We start from the raw sequence: 24138 nt of genomic DNA, 5'->3' as shown, positions 1-24138 counted from the left end.
ATTAAAAGTTGATAATGCACTGCTTGGAACATGACAATCTGCCCAGGCTGGCTTAGAGATTTTCTTCCTGTCTAATGCCCTTGAAACCACAAGAACTACCAGTCTGAAAACATGCTGTTGTGCTTTGGCAAAATATGCCCTTGAAACTTCAATATTGTTAAAAGTTGGGTGGTGGGGTTGATGAGGGATAATGATTGTAAAAGACAATTCTGTTCTACCATTCTTTATCAATGATGACTAAACTTATGACCAAGAGAAAATTGAAACGCATGTCCAGTACAAAAGTGATATGACCTACAGTTTGGAACAACATGCATCTATCCCTGCCCACTGAGTTCTGTATAAACAACGAAGCACTCTGACTGCCAGTCAGTCAGACTGCAAAACTCCTCCCGATCCCCATACCTGGCTCATTCCTCCCTCTCCACTCTTGCATGCACCCCTTTTCAGGCCCTATCCTCACCCGGGGCTGGACCCTGGCATCAATGAGCGAAGAATAAGAGACTCTAAATGTTCAGCCTTAAATGGGACATGTATATTATGACCTCTGTTCCCACGGCTCAGGAATCACTGCAAAAGAGGTGAGGCAAGTATTGTAAGAGCCACAGGCAGTGGTGACTATACAGAAACAATGTTTTCCAGGTACAGCAGGGTAGTTGCATGTAGACTGACAGCAACTGAGACAGTGTGCACGAGATCTCTGTAGGCTTGGACCAGACAAAAATCTTACCATGGAGAAGGGATGGGGCACAGAGTCCCACCTCTAACTGAGGAGCAATTGGCGATTGATAGCTGTTGGGAGAAAGATAGTCTATTTTCTTTAAGGATGTGACCACTGGTAGGTCATGTACATCCTAGTGAATGGTTGCATACCCACAAATATATGAACAGCACAAATTGGACTTGATGGTTTGGTTTGGTTTGGTTTTTTTAATGAAGACACAAAGTTGGACAGGTCAGGAAGGGAGTGGATCTGGGAGGAATTGGAGATGGAATGAATATGATCAAAATACAATGTGGGAAATTCTCAAACAGTTTTCTAAGATGTAACTACCTTTCCTTAAGTGCAATGTTGTCATCGGTGTTTCCCCATCCCCCACCTCCCTTTGTGTTTTTTTCTCATACGAGTCACTTAATACAAAACTTGGGGGAAGGCAAATAAGCACAGCTTACCTCAGTTCTTCCACAGATCTCTGCAAGAAATGCAAGGGGAAATGTAGCATTCAGGAGAGATGCCTGTGTGGACAGTGTGCCAATTAGTTTTAACCGGCAATTTGACACAGCCTAGAATCGTCTGAGAAGGAAGTCTCCACTGAGGGGCTTCCTTCATTAGATTGGTCTGTGGCCATGTCTGTGGAGGGCTGTCTTGTTTGTTCAATGACCCAGCCCACACTGGGTGGCACCATGCCCTGGGCAAGGCATCCTGGGCTGTATAAGAGTGGAAAGGAACGGCTGAGTACAAGCAGACTAGAAGCCATGTGTTTATTCTTTTTCTGCTCTTAACTACAGATATGATACTTCAGGTTCCTGTGCTGGCTTCCATCCAACAACAGGCTACCTGTAAACAAAATAAAGCCTTTCCTCCACCGTGCTGCTTTTTGTCTGCATATCTTATTACAACAGCAGAAGTGAAACTAGAACAGGTTGATGCTAACATTCTGCCAGTAAGATTAGCAGCCTGGGTAAGAGTGTCACAGCGTGTGTGAATCTAGGGCAGTTCAGCTCTGCCTTAATAAAACATGGAAAGGATTATCAGTGTGATACTCCGATATGCTGTGTCGGAAGTCTGTAATTATAGAGGCCAGGAGGGCCCCACAAAGGGTTCAACAACTAAGGCATTCAAAGGCCTTAAAAGTTGGCCTCAAAAGTTCCCTAACACCTCGCCCATCCCCAGATTCACGGTGGCCCACTGACTTCATGTACCACTGGGCCCTTCTGCCCTAGGAAACTTCAACCCTCTTCTGCTGGAAACGCCTTAAGAAGCCCTGACGAATCTGCTTTGACTTGATGCTGTAGACAACAGGGTTCATGAAAGGTGGCACCAGGAAGTGCAGGTTGGCCATGAGCACGGCCAGAGCTGGATAGCTGTGTTTCTCCACTCGGTGCAGCACAGACAGCCCCAACTTGGGCAAATAAAAGATGAGGACGATGCAGAGGTGTGAGACACACGTGTTGAGTGCCTTGAGCCGTTCCCCAGGGGTTGCAATGCCCAGCACAGTCCGTAGGATCAGAGCGTAGGAAAGCATGATGAGGGAAGAGTCGAGGCCCAGTGAGAGTAGGATGGATACCAGGCCAACCAAACTGTTGATCCGGGTGTCTGAGCAGGCCAGTCCCACAAGGTCACAGTGCAGGCAGTAGCAGTGGGAGAGGGTACTGACCTGAGGAAAGAGCAGACGCCGCAAAAGGATGGGTCCAGGGAGGTTGAGCAAGACGGCCCGTACCAGAATGGCAGCCCCGACTTTTACCACTGCTGAGTGGGGGAGGATTGTGGCATAGTGCAGAGGGTCACGGATGGCAATGAAGCGATCAAAGGCCATGGCCAGCAGCACACCAGATTCCACATAGGTGAAAGCATGGATGAAAAACATCTGGGCCGCACAGAAATCGAAGGGCAGCTCCCGAGTACCCAGCCAGAAGAGCCGTACCATGGTGGGGAAGGTGGAGGCACAGAGGCCCAGATCAGAGGCTGCTAGCATGGACAGGAAGATGTACATGGGTTCGTGTAAAGCTGGATCTGTGCGGATCAGGAAGAGGATGATGCTGTTGCCCAGGATGGAAACCACACAGATGAGGTTGATGGGAATAGAAACCCAATGATGGGAGGCTTCCAAGCCTGGAAAGCCAGTGAGGAGGAAGATAGAGTGACCAGGAGTGCTGGTATTGCAGAACATCATGACTCCAGGAGGAAATCGTCCACCCTATGAGAAGGAGACATTCATTCATTCATGTGGTCACTGAGGTAGAAAGGAAGAGCTGACTCATAGCCATTAAAACCAAAACTCCTGGGCCGGGCGGTGGCGATGCACACCTTTAATCCCAGCACTTGGGAGGCAGAGGCAGGCAGATCGCTGTGAGTTCAAGGCCAGCCTGATCTACAAAGCAAGTCCAAGACAGCCAAGGCTACACAGAGAAGCCCTGTCCCAAAAAAGCAAAAGCAAAAACAAAAACACTCCTCTTGCTTCTCTGAATAAAGTGTGTCTGAGTCAATCTCTGATTATTGCTAACTGACTTTTCTTTAGCCAATCAGCAGCTACCTTCACTTGGGCCTGAGCAATTTCCATTTTTCACCTAAGTGAAACCTGAAAGCCTACCTAACCTTCTAGAGAGCCTTCTCAGACTACAGTTCACCCTTTAAACATTTTTAAATGTTTGGCTAATGTGTAATAATTGTACATATCTTTGGGGAACCATGTGATATCTCAATACATACATACAATGTGTAGTGGTCAAAATAGCCTCTTCAAGTGTACCCACTGGTGACAAATTTCCTGTGAAGATGAGTTGGCTTAAAACAAGTGGCCAAGGTTTCCTTAAAGTCTGAGCAACAAGGTGGGAGTTTGCCAGCTGCAGTTTTATTAGTGTTTTCCCCAGTTCTGTGTCCTCCTTGTCCTCTACTTAAAGCCTTCATGTGTGATTCTGACCCTAGCATCATGACAAGGCTCTAACTACACACTCAACTAAAGAGCAGTTTTCTCTTAACAGCCCCTTTCCGCCCTCTTACTACACACGCTGTTCTATGGAGTCAACTACTTTGAAGTTCTCCTTAGTTGGGAACAGAGGACTGAGGCTGGCAAAACCCAAGGGCATCATGTGATGTCAGGCAAAGCCTTAGAAGCTTCCAGTATCCCTGGCTTAGTAGAGCTCTGCCAAAGAGCCCAGACTGAGGTGTGTGAGCACTCCTGTTCTTACAAGCTGACACATCGCTTTCTCTCAGCTTCCCTCCTCAGAACACCACTGCCTCCCTGGTCCACTAAGCAAGCACATTGGTTGCATCCTAGACTGAGTGAACAAATCACTAATCTCTCTCCCCCAATACCGTAGTCCATTTCCTGTGGGCTCCTGTTTCCTTTCCTTTGTTTTATCTGTGCAACACTCAAAATACCTGTCCTTTCACTCTAGAGCTTATTCTCCTAATCAACTAATCTTTGAACTATTTCCTCTCTTCAGATCCCAACGATTAGTTAATCATGCCAAACCATTGTCCTTTCTGTGAGTAGTGAAATAGTTCCAATGTCCTATTTTCTTCAGTCTTTGTGTATTTCGGCTTGTTTTCAAATTTCCACTTGAGTTATACTCAGAATATTTATTAAAATTTCAGTATGAATACTTAAATTATTACATATACCCCCAGAATGAATAAATTAAATAAATAAATAAAATAGGGTTCTAATTTGTTTTAGCAACTTTGGCTTTGTTTAATGAACATTGGTGGTTCCCTGGTGCATGGAGGTTCAAATCTAAGCAAAATCTCCCATAGTGAGTCCAAAAGAGAAAAGACCTTGACCATCTTACATATTTCCAGTCTTTTCAATCACCTTTCCCCTTAAGATATACTTCTGCTCATCAAATTTGCTATGTTTGGTCATTAAAAAAATATCTTGACTATGGTGTAGCATATGCACAAATCTGCATGCATATCAAAGATGTAAAACTTGATGGATTTTCACAAAGTGAGTATATTTCTGTAGCCAAATATTGAAGGCCAGAAGAAGATGGCTCAGAGGGGAAAGGTAGTCTCTGCAGAAGCCTGATGTGAGTCTACTCTGCAGAGGCCATGTAAAGGTGGGAGAAAAGAAAGAGCTTCACAAAGTTATCATCTGATCTCCACATGTGCCATGGCATACGCGTGTGCACGCACGCGCGCGCGCGCGCGCACACACACACACACACACACACACACATATACACACACTACATTTTTAAATAAGAAACCAAATGTTTTCAGAATCTTCAAGTCCTAGGACCCCCCTCCAATGATTCCTCTCACTATCCTGATTTATGACACCAAAGATTAATGCTATAAATCTTGGAACCTTATATATAACTAGAATCATACAGTATTCGCTTGTGGATGCAACTCGTTCAACGTTATGTCTATGACACATCCATGCTGCTCCATGAACTGGCACTTTGTTAGCTTCCTTTGCTGGATGATTTTCCTCTGTGGGCATACACAATGATGTGGATCTGACACACAGTGTTTACTCCATCTTGTCAGTTCATTTTCTGATTCAGTGAACATCTGGGGGACCTCACAGCTCAAGAAACCCCATGGAAGAGGATGCAGAAGAAATGCAGGAGCCAGGAGGGATGAAGGATGCCAGGAGAACAAGGCCCTCTAAATCAACTGTGCAGAGCTCATATGCACTCATTGAAACTGAAGCAGAAAGTACAGGGCCTGCATGGGTCTGTGCAAGGTCTACTACATATGTATTAGAGCTTTCCGTTTAGTACTTTTATGAGACTCCTGAAAGTGTGAGCCAGTGGGTCTCCGACTCTCGTGCCTTCTCTTGGGGCTTTTTTCCTTCTGTTGGTTTGCCTTGTCCAACTTCAATGTGGTGGTTTTTGTTTTATCTTATTATATTTTATTATTTTTTTAAAAACCCTATGGTATAATAAAATTCAATAAATTATTATGTAGACATATATGTATGGTTACAATAAAATTTCAATAAAGATATATTTTTAGGGGCTGGAGAGAGGGCTCGGTGATTAAGAGCTCTGTCTGCTCTTCCAGAGGACCTGGGTTCAATGCCCAGCACCCACATGGCAGCTCACAACTGTCTGTAGCTCCAAGAGCTGACACCCTCACACAGACATACATACAGGCTAAACACCAGTCCACATAAAATAAAAATAAATAAATTATTTTAAAAAACAAAGTCTGGAAACACTCTTGAGTAATGAAAACCCAGAAATATAAGACTTTAGACAGTTTCAAAATCCATCATTCCCTCTTTTGCCCTTTTTTTTTTAATACATCTCTTTGGAAAACTACAAGAATAAAGTTTGCTAAAGATGAGTTCATAGCAGGCAGCATTTTGCCTGTCTGAATCCTACAGTCTCCTAGCACTGACTGCATATCCATATGCTTTGCCTAAGTCTGTCACACAAGAGAAATCACACACGGTAATAGTGTGTGTTATACATAAACATGAACAGCCATCCAGGCAGGGACACACTGCACACCTGCAGGGGCTGATACCTACACTTCGGCCCATTGACTGTAGCCTCCAGAAATTGTGTTTCTCAGCATGGCCTGTCGTTGTGTTCTTTCCTATAATAAAGGACCATTACTGACATCACAGAGTTGTATGAACGTGGGAATGACTGTGTGTTGTTTTGCACCTTGGAGGCATTGATGACAGTGTAATAATGCTAACCATGCCCTAGACTACGATTGAATAGTCAGCAGCTCATGAAGTCTCCCACTTTCTAAAGCCTTTGAATGACGTTATCCCTTTCCTGAAGATGAAAGAAAGTCTACAAGATGAGAAATCCTGCCCATACCTCATTAGAAGTAAGCAGAAGAAACAAAACAATATGACACCAACACTCATGTGTCTGTCATATGGCATCCTCACTCCCAAGATCTTTTAAAAATAATTGTCTATTGTTATAATGTATCCATACACACATACACATATGCATGCATACACACATACACACATAGGTTTATACATATGTGACTTAAAATAGTGCTTGGTGCATGAGCACTAACGTGTCTGCCACATGAACTTCAGACATACTGCAGTGGTGATGCACACCTGCAACCCCAGTACATAGGGTTGGGATAGGAAGATTGTGAATTTCTCACAACAGTGAGTCCTGGTCTCTAAAATAATGATAATGATTGATAATATAAATTACTTAGTTATTGAGGACTCATTGTTTTTGAAACAGATGAAAATTATCATTCCTATTTTGCACATGGGCAAACCAAGTAATTTGCTAACTTGCCTAAAACCATGAAGTTGAGAGTGGCTGGAACAGAAAACAAGACAGTCTGATCCCAGCGGCTGCCTAAGCACTGTGTTACGATGCGTCTTCTTTACCTATTGTGCCTATTAACAGGACTAATGCTGAAAGATCCGTCCCCAAAGAGGTGACATAAAGTTACATATTTAAGAGTCCTCTTTATCCCCTGCCTCCCCAGTGACCACTTACATGTACCAGTCCTGAGTACACTCATGTGTCAACACCCTAGCCAAAAGCTCATGTGCTTCATGACATCCTGTGCTGCAAACTGAGTGAGTTTAGTTATAGAGTTATGGCTTGGGGACAAGAATGTTCTCCTCAAAGCAATAAATCTCCTGAGAGAGCAACTAAGACACTTGATCGAACTAGATGTGTTATGGGGAGGGGGAGGGGAGGTGGAAAGAGGTGGCTAGTAGATAAAATAGATAAATGATGTATGGGCAGAGGTTGGGCAAATAGATGGAAAATCAGTAGCAGGCAATTCTGGGGACAGAAAAAAATTAAATTATGTTCTCTGCCCTTCCACCATTTTACTTTTATGAGCTCCAGAAAATTATGAATAGTGTAAAGTCTATTTTGTTTTGCTAATCAAAGAAGTATATCCCCAATAGCTTAACTATAAATCTTGAAAGGAAATGGCCTGGCTTAGAGAAAGTTGGAGACCCCAAGAAGGTTTCTATAACAACCAACCATCCGTCACCAACACTCAAGGGAATGTGAGGATTTAAGCCTCTGGCTTTGCCAGCTGGGTCCTAGGGCCAAAAGGGAAGACACAGAAAAATATGCCATAGCACTGAATCTTAAGCTGAACAGAGACCAACATGAGCCAGGAGCCCAAGCCATGATATTGATATACATTAGCTAACATTAAGGCTAAAATTACACTGCTCGGAAATAAGCTTGGCATAAACTGCCTCTGCCAAGCACCTGTGCAAAGGAGTCACAGACTGCTTCTAGGGTCTGTGGACAACCAGACTCTTCCACCTCCTCTGCTTCTGGGCTGGCTTAAGCTGGGTGCAGCTGGGGGTGGGGGTGACCTGCTCTCCACATCTCCTTCCCTACCACTGCTTTCAAGCCGGGATCCTCAGAGTATGTGGCTGAGAATCAGTGAACTTAGATCTGATGCTGTCAGTAGAGCTGCAGTGAGGTCATGTGAAAGGATGGAAACTGGAAAGTCTTGCAAAACTTTTGATTGTTTATAAATTCATAATCTATATAAGAAAAAAATCTCATTTTTAAAATCAGATCCTTCCATTTTTTTTAAAATTCTGACTTGTATTAAATCTCTTTAAATGTTTTAAACAGTTGATCTTCAAATTTTCACCATATCTTGTTTTTGCTAAAACAACTAAAATCTTATATTTAACTGGCAAGGTTAAAGCCTAGAGTAGGTCCAGAGTGTACCTAGTATTAAGATATTAAGTATCTAGTATTAAGATGATCTGTATTAAATGATAGAGAAAAAAGAAAGAAAGAGGGAGAGAGAGAGAGAGAAGGAGGGAGGGAGGGACACAGAAGCCTTTTATGTAAATCACAAGTGGCTATAACCATTTCACAGTCAGGCCATTGGGCTTTTCCCTTCTCTGTTAACACAGATAAAGCTAAGGTCATCTGAGCTCTCTGCAAATGTGATCTCCCTTTAACTTCCTTGAGTGGCTTTAAGCGTGGATAATACATGCATTCTACTACAAGCATACATTTCACATTGGCATTTTAGAGGTTGGGACATGTTGGCATATAATGCATATTATACTCTAGGCAGGGAGCATAGGATTAAAAGTGCATGCTCTAGGCACTAAAGAAATGGCTCAGTGATTAATAACACTTGTTGCTCTTTCAAAGGACCCAGATTCACTTCCCCAACCATGTGATAGACCACAACCCTTTGAGAGTATGTGCAATATACATACATGCAGTGTAACATATATATATATATATATATATATATATATATATATATACATGTGTGTGTGTGTGTACACATACATGCAGGCAAAACACTCAAACACAAAAAGTAGTTAAATTAACCTAAAAATGTTTTAAGCCCATATATCCACCAAGTCTGGGTTTGAATCTTGGCACTGCTGCTTGCCATCTGTGAGCACTGGGCATGTTTGAGCGTCTCTGTCTCTTAAGCTGCCTAATTTGTAAGTAATAAATAATAAGAGCACTTCTGCCCTTGAATGGCAGTGAGAGTCTTGAGATCATCAAGAAATCATGAGGCCCTACTAAGTGTTAAAGAGATCAGTTGTCGCATGGTGAGTAGCCTCCTCAGACTGAGTTAGCTTAGCAGAAGGGGGACTGACAGCTGCGCTGCTCAAACTAATCAGAAACTGCCCTTTGGATGGAGGTTTCATCAAGCAGCTGGACCGAGGCAGACCCTACGCTGTCACTGTCTTTGCCTCACAACAGGCTGCAGAACAGCTGTTAGATTCTGCCTGTGGCTGGAGAAGCCTCTGCAGGAAGTCCTGAGGAACCATCCACACGCTACAGCTTTTCCCAGATTTGACCAGGTAGTTGAAAATTGAAGAGCAGTGTTTCCCTTCATCCTGCATTGCTCATCTTCTCATGATTGGTCTCAGTCCAAACCACCTAGGCAAGTCAGATGTAAAGAAAGCCTAACAGACTCAAGTCCCTTGTGTTATAAAAGAGGAAAAAAAAACAGGAAAGGCCTTCATCCAAGTCACTATCATGTCTCAGGTCATAGAATGACCCAGAGGGAAGGTGCCTACCCTGCATGGCTATCTTTCTGCTCATAGCAGAAATGATGGTGCAGGCATGTGTGCAAGGCCCTGGTGCCCAGTGCCCTCAGCCCAGACTGGCACCTCATCTGTTCACTCACCACAGCTCCAAAGCCTGTGACTCTTCTCATCTGTTCCTCTGTTAGTAAGAAGCATCTCTTGTTCTGTCCATAAAAGCCAGTACTTTATAATCTTCCTGTTAGAAGTAGAGACACAACAGGTCTGCTGGGAACCAGATGCAAATCCAAGAGATTTATGCAGCTAACCTTGCTGAGGTCCCTGAGCTCTCGGCCAGGCAGCTCTGAGACTTGGTGTGGAAGCAGCAGGCAAGTGATTCAGTACCTGATGATTTTCTCAGAGGCAGCAGGAGGATGCTCAGATACCTCATATGGAAGGCCTAACTTTTCCAGAAGACCCAACTCAGTGAACTACAGAGACAGGTGGAGGCAAGTGGAGAGCAAGTAAACAGCTAGGGGCACACTGTCCTTCTAGTGAAGAGATCTTGAATGCCTGCATCTAGAAGGCATCAACACAGCTTCCTCCCAAAAAGAAAATAGGGTAGCCAGAAACATGCATCAGTGCTTTAGAAAGGAGAATAAAAGGGTATTTGAAAGTGAAACTACGCTCATGAAGCAAGCTTTCTCTCTCTCTCTCCCTCCCTCTCTCTCTCTCTCTCTCTCTCTCTCTCTCTCTCTCTCTCTCTCTCTCTCTCTCTCTCTCTCTCTCTCTCTCTCTCTCCCCCAGAAATGCCTTGGGACGTCATCTGCCAAGCATGAGGTAGTGGAAAACTTCAGGGATGTTTATTTCTAGATCTGTCACCAATACTTGATTATGAGCAAATGACTTCCTTGACCCATAGTCTTTATTTGTATAAGGTAGGTGGTGATTGCTCCACAGAATCATTAATTACTATGAGGAAATTAAGATATATGGAGCTGGGAAAGTATGTTCTTCCAGAGGACCAGAGTTTGGTTCTCAGCACTCACATCAGGTATCACAACTGCCTAATGACTCCAGCTCCAAGGCATCCAACATCCTCTTTTGGCTTCCATGGGCACTTGAGCATGAGCGAACACGCACACACACACATATACACACAATAAATCTTGTTTTTTCAACACTCATTAATCTTGTTTGTTTCAGATGTCTTTGTTTTATAAAATGACTTCACATTTTCCCTTTTTAATGTATTTATTTATTTATTCTCTTTACATCCTGGTCACAGCCCCCTCCCTCCACACTTCCCAGTCCCCATACCTGCTCTTCCCCCGTCCCCTATTCCTCAGAAAAGAGAAGCCCCCCTTCCCATCCACCCTAGCTTATCAAGTCATATCAGGACTGAGTGTGTCCTCTTTCCCTGTGGCCTGGCAAGGTAGTCCCACTAGGGGAAGTGATTGAAAGGCTGGCAAGAGAGTCCATGTCACAGAGAGCCCCCACTCCCCTTACTAGAGGACCCATGGGAAGCCAAGCTGCCCATCGGCTGCATCTTTGTAGTGGGCCTACGTCAAGCCCATGCACGGTCCTTGGTCGGCACTTCAGTCTCAGTAGGTCCTCTGGGCCCTGGATAGTTTGCTCTGTTGGTCTTCTTGTGAACGTCCTGTCAATTCCAGGTCCTTTTCTCCTTCCCCTCACTTTCCCACACATTTTCTTTTAAAATACAAAGCTTTTACGTGATTACTTTTCTTTCTTATTGTTTGAGCATTTCCTACACACATATGCTGTGTACTGATCAACTATGTACCCACCCCCTTTCCTCCAGTCCTCCTCGTCCCCTCACCATTTGCCCTGCCAAACTCATGTGCTTAAAAAAGAAAACCACCACCAAGTACTTCAAAACTTAAGTGAATTAGGACATGTGAGGTTCTTAGGAAAGGACTTATAAACTTTACACACACATTTCTTTGACGTCCCCCATAAGAAGTTAAGAGCTATTTTTTATGATGACCTGTCAAGCCTTCTCTATAGCCAATATATCACATTAACCTCTCCCCATTCTGTGGTTGGAGAGGACTTTTAATAAACTTTTTACTTTGGACTATATCAAACTAATTCAGAGATACAGAGAGAGAGGCGGGGAGAGGGAGAGATAGGGGTGCTTCAGCAACTCTCCAGGTATACCTCAAGCCAGCCAAGTTGGCAACCGAAATTAATTTCAGACAAGGCCTTCTCTTTGAATCCTTTTTTTATAAGGGTCCTAAGCCATTGCTTCATTTCTTGATATCATCATCAGCCCTATCTCAATATGTGAATCTCACAACACAGAAATTCATTCAGACCACAGTCACGGGATTTCCAAGCTGATGCCATCCCTGTCCACTCAGCAGGTCATACCCCAGTTCTACCCATCACCTATTCTAACTCATGAAGCACATTCAGGAAGATGGTTTTCAGAGGGAAGCCCCATTATTAGGATCCTTGATATAAAGCAGTTACTGGCTACAGGTAATATGTTGGAAAGAGCTTAATAATCATCAAGTTTTAAAATAGTGGTGCTTGGCAGACACCATGTAGGAGGGAAAACAGATATGCTCAAATATTATGTGTTTTGTTAGAAATTTTCCATTTATTTAACATAAATAATATCACTAGAAAACTGCTCAGATTTTTCCTAGAAACAGTAAAAAAAAATCAGCCTAAGAAGTGGTGTATATATAATCACCTATGGCAGTGCTTCCGCTTCCTCCAGGAACCCCAACTTCTTCCTTTCACTTCCCACAGGAAGCAAAGGGATCTCAAATCTTAAGACCCCAAAATGGATCAAATGATATAAGCAAAAGTCCAAGGAGTCCGAGGCAGCCAATTTTGGCTGCCATCTTGGCTGGCTTGAGGTATACCTAGAGAATTGTGAAAGCCCCTCCCCCCCCCTCTCCCTCCCTTTCTGTGCCTCTCTCTTTCTGTGTGTGTGTCTCTCTGTCTCTGTCTGTGTATGTGTGTGTGTGTGTGTGTATGTGTGTGTGTGTGTGTGTGTGTGTGTGTGTGTGTTTCTGAATTAGTTTGATATAGACCAAAATAAAGAGTATTAAAAGTCTTCTCCAACCATGGAACATGGATAGGTTAATGTGATATGTTGGTTATAGAGGAGGCTTGACAGGCCACTGGAAAACAGCACTTAACTTCTTACAGGGAGATCAAAGGAATGTGTGTAAAGTTTATAAGTCCTTTTCTAAGAGCCTATTATGTTCTCATTTACTTAAATTTTAAAGGACTTGATGGTTTTTTTAAGCACATGAGTTTGGCATGGGAAATAGTGAGGGGATGAGAAGGACTGGAGGAAAGGGGGTGGCTGCATAGTTGATCAAAATACATTATATGCATCTAGGAAATCTCTCTGAAAGTGTTAAGAAAGAAAGTTATGGGTTTTTATTAACTACTCAGTCTGTGATATTTTATTATAGGAATAAAGGCCTTACCTGTAAGATTAAAGGGCTATCCCATAATTCTGTTACATAGCCAAAATCAGCAACTGGTCGACCCACTATCACCCTTTCTTGTCCCTCTCCCACACCCATTGACTGATCCCTTTCTGTTCCTGTAGAGGACTTTTAATTTCAGGAACATGGCTGCTCTGGCAAAAGATCACATGTAAAGACCTTCTAGATATGTATGATGCCGCTGGAAGGCAGGCAGGCATGTCCTGGATTACAGTGTGGTCTGGCTGGAATACAGACATGCCCTTAGTGCAGCGCCTCTAATCCCTAACAATGATGGTAAGGTTAGCCTGTATAAGGAAGCAGCCATGTTTGAAAGTGACACCTAACTGAAGGGCAGACAAAGCGAAGAGTCAGAGAAAGGTTTGAGAGAATGAGTCAGAGATAGAATACACTCAACTCATGAAGAAACCGCACAGGAAAGAGACACTGCTTAAGAGCAGAGAGAGGGCCAGAGGAAGAGGAGTGGTTGTGTATGGCAGTAGTGTGAAGACAATTGTGCAAGGACAGGTTGCAGAGAGAACAAGGTAGACACAGATGAAGACAGAAGGAGCCAGAAGACTAGAGCAGATTGCCAAAGTATGAGGCCAAGCAGAGCAATTCAGTCAAAAGCCAAGAGAAGTAGGATTGAGTAAGTCATCTTGGAAGGTTAGGTTGTACAGAGCCTAGAAACTTCCAGGCCCAGGCCTAGAGGTAGTTGTTAGAGAGAAAGAAATTCTCTAGGCTCAGCCCAAGCCATGTGTTCGCCCAGCTTGGATACAGCTCTCAGCTCATCCTTTCATCTGAGAAAATAAAAGGGACACTTTTTTACAGTTCCCAACTGATTCTCCTTTTACTTTCATCTCTTTTGGGGCTTCTTATGTCACTAAATTAGAAATAAGCAGAGGATGCCCTTCTTGTCCTGGCCAGAGTGGACTTATCTCTCCCACCAGGGACAACCTGGGCTACCGACACACACTAAAGTCAGTGGAGACTAGGACTAAGCATCTCACTTCACCAACACACCAATATGCTGGACAGCAATATCAATGGCATTAATTCTTCCTAATAAAGACTTGGATCATCTCATTATGGTGGGGGAAAAAAAAGACTGAAATATCAAAGTACTATCTGTGAGTGAAAGGAATTTGGAATAAGTGGTAGTTTGGGTCTTTAGACAATTACCAAATGTAGGAGCTAAGGCAGCTAAGGCAACTACGCATATATTAGTCGGTCTGTGTGAGTGTTATACAATATGTACCAGTACAGCTCTAGGGTGTGTGTGCATTAATCTCTCTAGCCAGTGTGTAAACCGAAACAGATAGAGCGCCATCTAGTGGTAAATAGCAAAATGGACATTGAATCTATTTGTCTTATTTTGGAACCCACGTGCTTTGCAGGAAATAGCAACAGATCTTCAGGCCTATGAGCCAGAGTCATTTTCTGATGTTTACAGAGTTCTTCGTCCCTTGAAATGCTTGACTCTGTATTTTGTTCTGCTTTCTGGGGCGGCAGCACAATCTAGACAGTAGATGTCTCCTCGTGGCCTTTCACTACGAAATTTTTCTCTTAAATGGGACTGGAAATTTCAAAACACAGAATGCTTTTATGTTTCCTAAATATTATAAATATCAAGGAAAATTCAATTGATGTTTTTAGCTCAAGTTATAATACAGTTGATGCCCACAAATCTCAGCTCCCTTCATTGGTATAACACATACTTTGACATCATAAAGAGTACATTTCTCACTCTAGACTATCTGAGAAGAGGGAGGCAAAATCAGAAGACAGAGTGGTGGGAAATGATCATACTGAAAATACACTGCACAATTAATGTATGCTAATAAAAACGGTGGCGAGATCTTTCATCTCAGATTTTAAAGAACTGTCAGTTTTGCTGGAAGGACTCCATCACCGTAGGAAACAGATGGTGACTCCTCTGCATTTCAAACCTCTTCTCCTAGATGCTCCCAGACGCGAGGTAAAGGCCAGGTCAAAGACAGAAGACGGATATCCTGTAGATTACATACTGTTAAATGAGACAAGAAATCCTCAGAGAGAAAGCACCCAGGAAGAAAGGTGCTGACTTTTCCTTGCCTGCAGGCGGGAGTCTGAGCTTTCCGGCACCTCTGACCTCTCCTCCCAGTCTCCGCCCTCTCTGCCTCCCCTTGCCACTCAACTCTCCGCTCCTCCCCTGGCTCCTCCCACTCCCTTCCTTCTAGCCTGGCCTCTGAAAGGAAACTGAAAGTGAAATATAGGAAGAACGCTTGGGAAAGCGAAACTGGGAGCCAGCGGCCAAGGCTGAAGACCCTGATAAGGTGAGTGAGGCTGGGACCACCCCCCCTCAGCCCGCCTAGAAGGGCTTTCTTCCCAGCCCCAGATTCCAGGAGCCCCTTCCCACTAGCGCCCCCTACCCAGAACCGGCCGGCCCACCTGCTGCTTTCTCTTGTGCAGTTCTCTAGTCCCAGCCCGGCCGCTCCGCCCACCCAGGCCTGTGGTAGCTGGACTCTGAAAATGACTTTCCCGGGACCCTGGAAGGGGCTGCCTTGGTGCCTGGTGCCTGAGCTGAGGGTAGGAGAAGCAGGACCGGTGACCTAGCCCAGAGGGGAGCCCAGGGACACTCCTGCCCCTTGAAGACCCCTGCTGGAGGAAAGTGCTAGCCATTTTAAATGTTCTACTGAAAATTGATGTGGGCTTAAGATACACAGCGCCCTAAAGGAAGTTGAGACAGGTACCAAGTTTCGAGCAGCTTCCAGACGAGCCCGGGGAGTGCTCCCCACAAATGTGGATGAATGAACACACATATACATATATGTACATAGGCATTTATATAGGTCGACGTATGGGCACTCCTATATGGATGCATTTGCGCTTGAGTGTAATTTGCATATAAGAACATATGATAAATAAAAATGCAGAAATGTATATATGTGTGTATACATATATACATGCGTGCATGCATACAAGCATACACATGCAACCCTAATAACTGGGAAGTGTACTCTCAGATGACGTCAGAATGGACGCACATCTTGAGGTACACTTACATGACCTGAGTGGGTACCTAATGACACACCTAAGCTGTATGGTATAGCCTATATTGCTCAGTCGCCATATACGCAGCCCAGCATATTTGACCAAGATGCCACATGTAATGAGTAACTGCAGAAACCTTGACTCCTAACTCTGGACCCCTGTAGTTACTATCAAGATTAGTGAAAACTAGGCTGGGCGCTGGTGGCGCACACCTTTAGTCCCAGCACTCAGAAGGCAGAGGCGGGTTGGATCTCTGTAAGTTCAAGGACAGCCTGGCCTACAAAGAGTATTTCAGGACAGCCAAGGCTACACAGCTGAAGGATTTAAAAAAAAAAAAGAAAAGAAAAGAAAAGAAAAAAGATTAAACAGGCATGTAGCACCCATTTGGAATCCGGAAGTCCGTGTAAATGCGGTTAAATGGTCATTACGGCTATGATTGACTTCTGCACAGCGGAGACATGAGATGAGCGAAAGTATGTGTGAGAAGTCTGGACACCGAGGATTAAAGCAGGGAAGGATGTGATGAAGGCGGAGTTATTAACAGCTTTATCCCCACCAACTTACTCTGCTCTCTTCTGGAAACTCAGTTCCCCTTTCTGCCTGACTGGATCAATAGGCCAGACGATGGGGAGAGACTCCTGTTATTGCAGTGATATTCGCGCCATCTTTTCTTTTCCCTTCCTGTGCCATTCTCACTTTTTTTTTTTTTGGCGTTACTTTAGGGAGTTTGGGGTTTGCCTTGCTTTTGCTTTTGCCCTGCACCCTCTGATTTTATCTCTTCCCTTACCCCCTCTGCCCCCCTTCAGGCTTCCACGGCAGATGTCATCCTCTACAACCTCAAAAATGTCTGTGGAAAAGATGTGGGAGGAGGTGACCTGCAGTATCTGCCTGGACCCCATGGTGGAGCCGATGAGCATCGAATGTGGCCACAGCTTTTGCAAGGAATGCATTTCTGAGGTTGGGAAAAAAGGGGGCGGTACATGTCCCCAGTGCCGCCAACAGTTCCTGCTCCGAAACCTCAGGCCCAATCGGCATATAACCAACATGGTAACAAACCTAAAACAAATAGCCCAGAATACCAATAGCCAGGAAGTCCGCTGCATGAAGCATGGGGAGACACTGCATCTGTTCTGTGAGGAAGATGGGCAGGCCCTTTGCTGGGTGTGTGCCCACTCTGGGAAACACCGTGACCACACCACGGTCCCTATTGAAGAGGCTGCTAAGATATACCAGGTGAGGCCTAAGCACAGAGACACATGTAGGTGTAGAAAAGATGGCCTGTGGAGTGAGGGCTTTCTTCCCCAGAGTGGTGGCCCAGCGTCGGGAATGGAGGGTTGCTCTCTCCTTTCACTGAGAGAAACTTGTGCATTGGATACAACTTTATTTCTCAGGAGCAGGGGCTATGGCATGGGAGATGCGACATGGGTCTTGCTTTCTCGTGCCTTCCTGGTGAATTACACATGTAATGACCCAGATCCCATTACCCCGTCCCGGTAGCTGTTTTTGTAAGCCATTCCTGCTCTCTTCCAAAGTCTCCATCCGCCTCTTCCTACACCACAGCTGGGGACTAACCTGCTGTCTTTTTCTGCAGGAGAAGCTCCGCGTGGCTTTAGAAAAACTGAGAAAAGGGAAAGAGTTGGCCGAGAAGTTGGAAATGGATCTTGCAAGGCAAAGAACAGATTGGAAGGCAAGAGCCCTAGGCTGGGCTGCGTCCCGGGTCTTGACCTCAAGCAAGCCATAGCCATGACTGTGCCTATCCGAGGCGTGGCAAAATTACTATAGAGGTCACTCTCCAAGAATCACCCACTCTCTACGTCTCTAGATAGAGAGAAATTGGATGGAAGGAAGGAAGGAGGGTGGGTGGAAATCAGATGATATTTCCTCCGATCTGGCACAACGATCCTGAGTTTTGGAAGAAAGGTTGAGAAAATATCTGGTGCCAGAAGGTGTGTGTGTGTGTGTGTGTGTGTGTGTGTGTGTGTGTGTGTGTGTGTTTTCTATGCATGCGTGTGTGTCTGTGTGTGTTTGCTGCATGCGGGTCTGTCTGTGTGTGTACAAGCTCCATGCGTGTGTGTGTGTGTGTGTGTGTGTGTGTGTGTGTGTGTGTGTGTGCCCATTCCCAAACATAAACAGGAATGGGTGTTTAGGAAACAGAAACACCTCCACCTCCCAAAGCCTAGGAAATTTTTATCAATAATTTAGAAGTGTAAAACTCTTGTCTTTCCTTTGCCACCACAGAAGAACGTGGACACGCAGAGGTCGAGGATTCACGCAGAGTTTGTACATCAGAACAGCTTGCTGGCTCAGGAGGAACAGAGGCAGCTGCAGAGGCTGGAGGAGGATGAGAGGGAGCACCTGAGACTCCTGGGGAAGAAGGAGCTTGAGCTGGCGGAGAAGAACCAGGCCCTGCGGGAGTTCATCGCAGAGCTGGAGAGGAGGAGCCGGTGCTCCGAGCTGGAGCTTCTGCAGGTGCGACCATTGCGCAGGCGCAAGGCGTGACTTGGAAAAAGCGAGAGCTGCCCGCAACTGCTCTTCGGCTCTTAATGCAAGTGCTACCTTAATCTTTGGGATATTCTTAAATCAACTGAAATGTGAAACACACCCACCCACCCCCGCGAGCAGCCTCCCTTCCAGAACAACAGAGTACAGATGCAAGAGAAAAGTACCCAATGTAGCAACCAATAGACAGCCATGCCTGGAAGGTGCCAACCGCAGGAGGTGCCACGTGGGGCGGCTGGAGCGCTGCACTTGTCACGTGTCACCAGGATACATAATATTACGTATCTTGAGTGCTTTTTTTTAAAGAGCTAAATAAGAAAACCCATTTCTAGTGCTCAGACAAGTAGCCTTAGAATGTTTTTTAGTACAGTTTACAAAACTGAACTGTGCCATTTCTCTCCAAAGTGATAGGTCGTGATAGAACTGTTTTTCTTGTCTATACTCAGTTTCTCCCATTGTGAAGCCACAGAGGGAGTTGGGATCCACGAGGGTGCCCCTCACCCTTACCATAGCTGGTGCATCTTAACACGTTACGCTGTATCTGTGAACCACCTACATGCCCTGCTTCTGCGTGTAGTCTCACTCTTTTCCCAAAATAAATTTAGCTTTAAAATAATTTTTCTTCTGAATCACAGGAACTAAGAAATCGTGTAATGGTACTACAAGGTTTTTTTTCCCCAAATTTTTCCCACAATGATGGTAACTGCAAATTCCTAAACAGCACACCAGTGGCGTGCCAGGCTCAGGTAGGTGCTGCTGTGACCCCATTCTATAGATGAGAAAACTAAGGAGCAGAGGCATCGATGGACTTGGTGAGAGACTCACGCTAACGTACATCAGTCTGTCGTAGTAGTAGTAGACACACAGTAGGATAAAATACGCACATGATTGTTTTTGAAAGTCAGTGCATATTCTAAAGCCACCGCCTATGGTATATTAGCCTCACATTGGAACTTTACATAGATGGTTTCTATGTTTCTTTTCTCATGCCTATGTTGCTGTCCCTCAGATGCATCCAAACATTTCTTCCTGCTTTGTACAGAAAAGCTGGTCATAGGAGTTTGGCTTGGCAGGCTTTCTTTTGCCAGTAACTGAACTGGGCTCCCTAGTGCCTTTTGACTAAGTCTAGGAGCCTCATTATGGCTGTCACTCCCTGGGAAGGAATATTCTCACTTGAGCGCACTCTTAAACACAGGTGGAGGGGGGGTGGGTTAGCCCAGGACAACGCTTTTAACCAACTAACCCTTCCTCCTCAGACAACTCAAGCCCCTAAATGGCAAGGAGCCATTCTGGACATCACCCCTCAGCCACTGTCTGCCTGAAACCGCCTCTGGGCTTCAGTTGGGCTGTGCTATTGATCTTCCTCTTCTACCATCTCCATGGCCAGCCCCACCCCCTCCAGGAGCCCAGCCCTTCTAATTTGTCTTCGCAATCGGTCTTTAAACCCTGGTCGTGCCCTAGCTAAAGGCCACATCCATGCTGGCTTCCTAGCTGTTCCATAAACCGTCACATGTCCTCTCTGCTAAGAGCTAGTCAGAGCTGTCCTTGGAATGTCAGCGGCCCGAGGGAATGCTGCACCGCAGAGCCCAGGGAAACATGGGTGATGTCGCACGCACGTCCCCAGGAGTGACATCTCAGTGGTCAGTCAGAAACTCCAGAGTTGACTGTCTGTTTTTTTCTCTCTTCAGGATGTGAGGCTCGTCCTGGAAAGGTAAGGAGAGGTTTGCTCAGTTAGGAAAGGGAGCGGGAAGCATGCGTGAAGAGAGAGAAACGGCCATTGGCCTGGAGAAACGAGCCCTGTGGCTTCCCCCTTGCATCCCTGTTCTCAAAGACCTGGTCCTCTCTAAAGTGTTCCCTCCCCTCAGAAGGATAATGGGCATCTCAATTGACAGATTGCCCAATGTAGTTAGAGTGTATGTATCATCTTCACCCATTAAAGTCCCCCACCAAAAACAAAAGGGAATCTGAGTCTGCTAGGACCCTCGTCTGGAAAGATGTCCATAAGTCATGAATAGAATCTGCAGCATAGCAGGGCTCCTCCGGGTTCTTCACAGATGTGACTCGGTCTATTAAAGGTTTCCCTATGAACTTAAATAGAGTCCACTTATCTGTGGCCTCAGGCTTTAGAAGGAAGTGGAGACTTATTTAAATTTCCTACAACTTGGAGCTCCTGGCTAAAAACTACTTTTTTCTTTCACATGGACTTTGAATGCGTGCATATTTGTCAATTTATATTGAAGTATTAATTATCACAGCCATCCATGAAGGGGGTCCTGGGGTAGAAGATAGAAGTAGCAAGTAAGATTCTCAGACATTTTTTTTTCCTCTAGGAGTGGATCCTGGAACCTAGACACGTTAGATGTTGCCTCCCCGGACCTGACAAATGCATGTCACGTGCCAGGGCGGAAGAAGATGCTGAGGACATGTTGGGGTGAGGTGACTTCTAGGAATTGTGGGCTGGAATAGAAGGGGATAACAACAGTATGTGGGGAGCACGGAGAGGGGGGCAGCGTGTGGAAGAGGTGGCAGATGAGTCCAGGTGGAGCAGAGACACATCAGTAAGGTTTGCTCACACCTCAGAGGAAGAGCCAGTTACTGTGAGTCATTTCCTCACATAGTGGAGGTTCAGAGTCACCCCTCACCACAGGCAAAGAGTTGCTGGCCCCTCCCAGACTCACCTGTGATCCTTCTCTGTGCAGTTCATGTTACTCTGGATCACAGCACAGCCAACCCATGGCTCGTCATCTCAAAGGACCAGAGACAAGTGAGGATTGGAGACAAGCCGCAGAATGTGCCTGAGAGTAATGAGAGATTTAATAATTACCCCATGGTGCTAGGTGCTCAGAAATTCTGCTCTGGGAAGATGTACTGGGAGGTAGATGTGACCAGAAAGGAGGCCTGGGATCTGGGGGTTTGCAGAAATTCTGTACAGAGGAAGGGGCAGTTTTCACTCAGTCCTGAGAATGGTTTCTGGACCATTTGGCTATGGAAAAAAGACAGCTATGAGGCTGGGAGCAGCCCCCACACCACCCTCCACGTGCCGGTGCCTCCGTGCCAAATTGGGATCTTTGTGGACTATGAGGCTGGCATTGTCTCCTTCTACAACATAACTGACCGCGGCTCCCTCATCTACACCTTCTCGGAGTGTGATTTTGCCGGGCCTCTGCGGTCCTTCTTCAGTGTCGGCTTCAATGATGACGGTGGGAACGCAGCACCTCTGAAGCTCTGTCCGCTGAAGATGTGACGCGCAGGAGCCAGGAACTACTGGCTGCACACTGGTCCCTCCTCGTCATGATCAAGGCCCAATGACTACTGAAGACCATTTCTAGATGCTGATACCCACTTCCTACTGCTCTTCTTTAGCCATGCACTCTGCCTTTTTTTTTTAGCCCATCTAGTTGGAACTACCCCAACCCCTCATCTCTTTAGAGGAGTCAGGGCCCCAGAATGAAGGCATGGCTGGAGGTAACCACCAGCGCCAACTGACCTTTAACACCAATAAACCTGACACAGGGTCCTTAATGGTTCTGTCTAGTGACACAGGCTCCTCACATTAGACCCGAACTCGTCTAGCTCAGCCAAAACCACATTTTTCTGCCTCCTTTGTGTGACTTACTTTGTTTTCTTTTCTCTGTCCGTGGCTGTTCCCTTTGGCCAGATGCCTACCTATTCCTATATCCTCTGTGGCTTGCAGAAGGACTTCCTTAAAACTGCACCTCAGTCTACCCTACTCAGTCCTCGTTGGCAAAACTCAAAATACATCTCCTTAACATCGTACATCTTTTGGGTTGGGTTTTTCATTGTTGTTGTGACTGGCGGGTTTGTTGTTTGTTTTCCCTCCCCGGGATGCTCTTTATACCTTCTTCATCTGAGGACCCAGAGCAAGGATACCTTGCAGGGCACCAGCAAAGCCAAGATAAATTAGTGAAAGTGCTTCAGGCAAGAGCTGAATTTAACAGTGCCAGTATACTCGGTGTCCCTAGTGATAGCCAACGTTTAGATGCCATGCTGGCCTGGTCAGTGAGTCCCTGCAGTTGTCTCTCTCATGGGACAGTGATGGTCAGTGGCTCCCTGCTGTCAGTTTACAGGTCTGCTGTTCCCTGGTTCCCTTGCCTTGAAGGAAGTGAAATTGGTACCCGAACTAGTACCCAACTATATTGAGAGTGTTAAAAATGCCATCAGCAGAGTGAAGAGGCAGGATGGATGGGTGTGCAAGGGACAAAATTCAGGATGGTTTCTAATTCAGTCAGTAGCTCCAGAAGTTTTTACGTACACTGGGAATGGAAACAAATATGGCCCAACAGCTGCCAGAGTCAAGAAACTTCTGCTGCTCCCTTTGTTGGTCCAACTCAAACCTAAGAAACCTCTAAGCTCTGGCAATGCCGCCTCACAGAGACCCGTCTACCCACAGGCGGCTGTGACGCTAAAGCTTAACCGAGGGCCAATGTGAAAGAATCCTGTGTGGGCCACGAGGCAGAATCGTGCCCAGCTGCTGCAGCAGGTGAAAGCACTGAAGCTTCGTGCCAAAGACTTAAAAGGAAACATATGTCTACCTCAGAAAGCTGAGGGAATCGTTGAACTGACTGGCCCGGAGAGTGAGCAAAGGACTGTGGGAATTCTCTAGGCCTCAGATGAGGGCGTTGTGGTACCCAGTGAAGAGGCCCATGGATGGATGGAGCAAGGTGAGCTTCGGCAGCTGGACCAGAAGAAAACAACTGGATTTTTTTCTTTTCATTCCAACTCATGGTTCACCGTGATGTTCCCTTTTATTAACCATGCTTAAGAGAGTCAGTCACTCGTGGTTTTGTTTGTCTTCAAAATACACTTTGCAGAGGCTCCCTCCTTTCTCAATAACTTTGAGGTCAAGTTTTGCCTTTAGCAGTCTCTTGTCTGTTCCGGGGAACAAAGGCTGGCCATGGTGTTCACCAGTGTGTGCTGGTCACACTATGTGGTCTAAAGGGTGTTTTTTGTGACATGCATGCAGGTGGTGACACCAGTGGTGCAATGTAAACACTGAACCCAACTTCGAGCTGGTGTAAAGTATGGCAAAGAACGCTTTGATAAATAAACGCCTTAAGGGTATTTAAAGTATGTGTCTGTGTTTCAGATATGACAGCTTTTTTTTATTTTCTTCTCAGAAAATTTTGTAAGCATATAATGTTTCCTTATTACACTTTACTGCATTCACTCACCTCCGACAGCACCCCTCTTTTCATCGTCCTCTATCTCTCCCCAAAACAGGCCTCCCTTAACTTTGGTTTGTTGCTGTTGTGTTTATTGTGTGTGAGAGCATATGAGAGAGAGAGAGAGAGAGAGAGAGAGAGAGAGAGAGAGAGAGAGAGAGAGAGAGAGATTCCCGCCCTGCTCCCTCCTCCCCTCTACAGTCCCGGAAGCCCGTGGACCCAGGCTGGCCTTCCAACAATGCCCTCATCACAGTGGAGTTCGTTCGGGAGCACTTTCGGTGTTCAGAGTTGTCC

General features: G+C 45.5%; 2 protein-coding genes across 3 annotated transcripts; one reads left to right on the top strand and one right to left on the bottom strand.

Annotated features, from left to right (window-relative positions):
• Positions 1 to 1940: 1940 nt before the first annotated feature.
• LOC311581054 (olfactory receptor 51G2-like) lies at positions 1941 to 2894 on the bottom strand (the record flags this gene model as incomplete). The annotated part of the gene is made up of 1 exon (XM_084752977.1): positions 1941 to 2894. The coding sequence occupies one exon, from the start codon at positions 2892 to 2894 to the stop codon at positions 1941 to 1943; it is 954 nt and encodes a 317-aa protein (XP_084609103.1).
• Positions 2895 to 15340: 12446 nt separating this feature from the next.
• Positions 15341 to 23743, top strand: TRIM21 (tripartite motif containing 21). 2 transcript variants are annotated; one of them, XM_084752449.1, is made up of 7 exons: positions 15341 to 15444; positions 16969 to 17119; positions 17754 to 17849; positions 18401 to 18631; positions 20350 to 20372; positions 20992 to 21092; positions 21361 to 23743. In XM_084752449.1, exons 2-7 carry the CDS (start codon positions 16982 to 16984, stop codon positions 21903 to 21905), a joined length of 1134 nt encoding a protein of 377 aa, XP_084608575.1. In that variant the 5' UTR covers positions 15341 to 15444; positions 16969 to 16981; the 3' UTR covers positions 21906 to 23743. The 2 variants fall into 2 exon arrangements, with proteins under 2 accessions (XP_084608575.1, XP_084608574.1); XM_084752448.1 differs by having other exon boundaries at positions 16969 to 17395.
• Positions 23744 to 24138: the final 395 nt, after the last annotated feature.

This window comes from Acomys minous, assembly GCF_964271855.1.
Source record: "Acomys minous genome assembly, chromosome: 2".
NCBI lineage: Eukaryota > Metazoa > Chordata > Mammalia > Rodentia > Muridae > Acomys > Acomys minous.
This window is presented reverse-complemented; position numbering and strand designations above follow the sequence as displayed.

Excerpts from the sequence above, each read along its gene's own strand:
- TRIM21 (XM_084752448.1), top strand. The coding sequence starts at position 16,982 with ATGTCATCCTCTACAACCTCAAAAATGTCTGTGGAAAAGATGTGGGAG. Across the intron at positions 17,396-17,753 it reads AGGCTGCTAAGATATACCAG|GAGAAGCTCCGCGTGGCTTT; the intron begins GTGAGGCCTAAG and ends CTTTTTCTGCAG. Across the intron at positions 18,632-20,349 it reads CCGAGCTGGAGCTTCTGCAG|GATGTGAGGCTCGTCCTGGA; the intron begins GTGCGACCATTG and ends TTCTCTCTTCAG.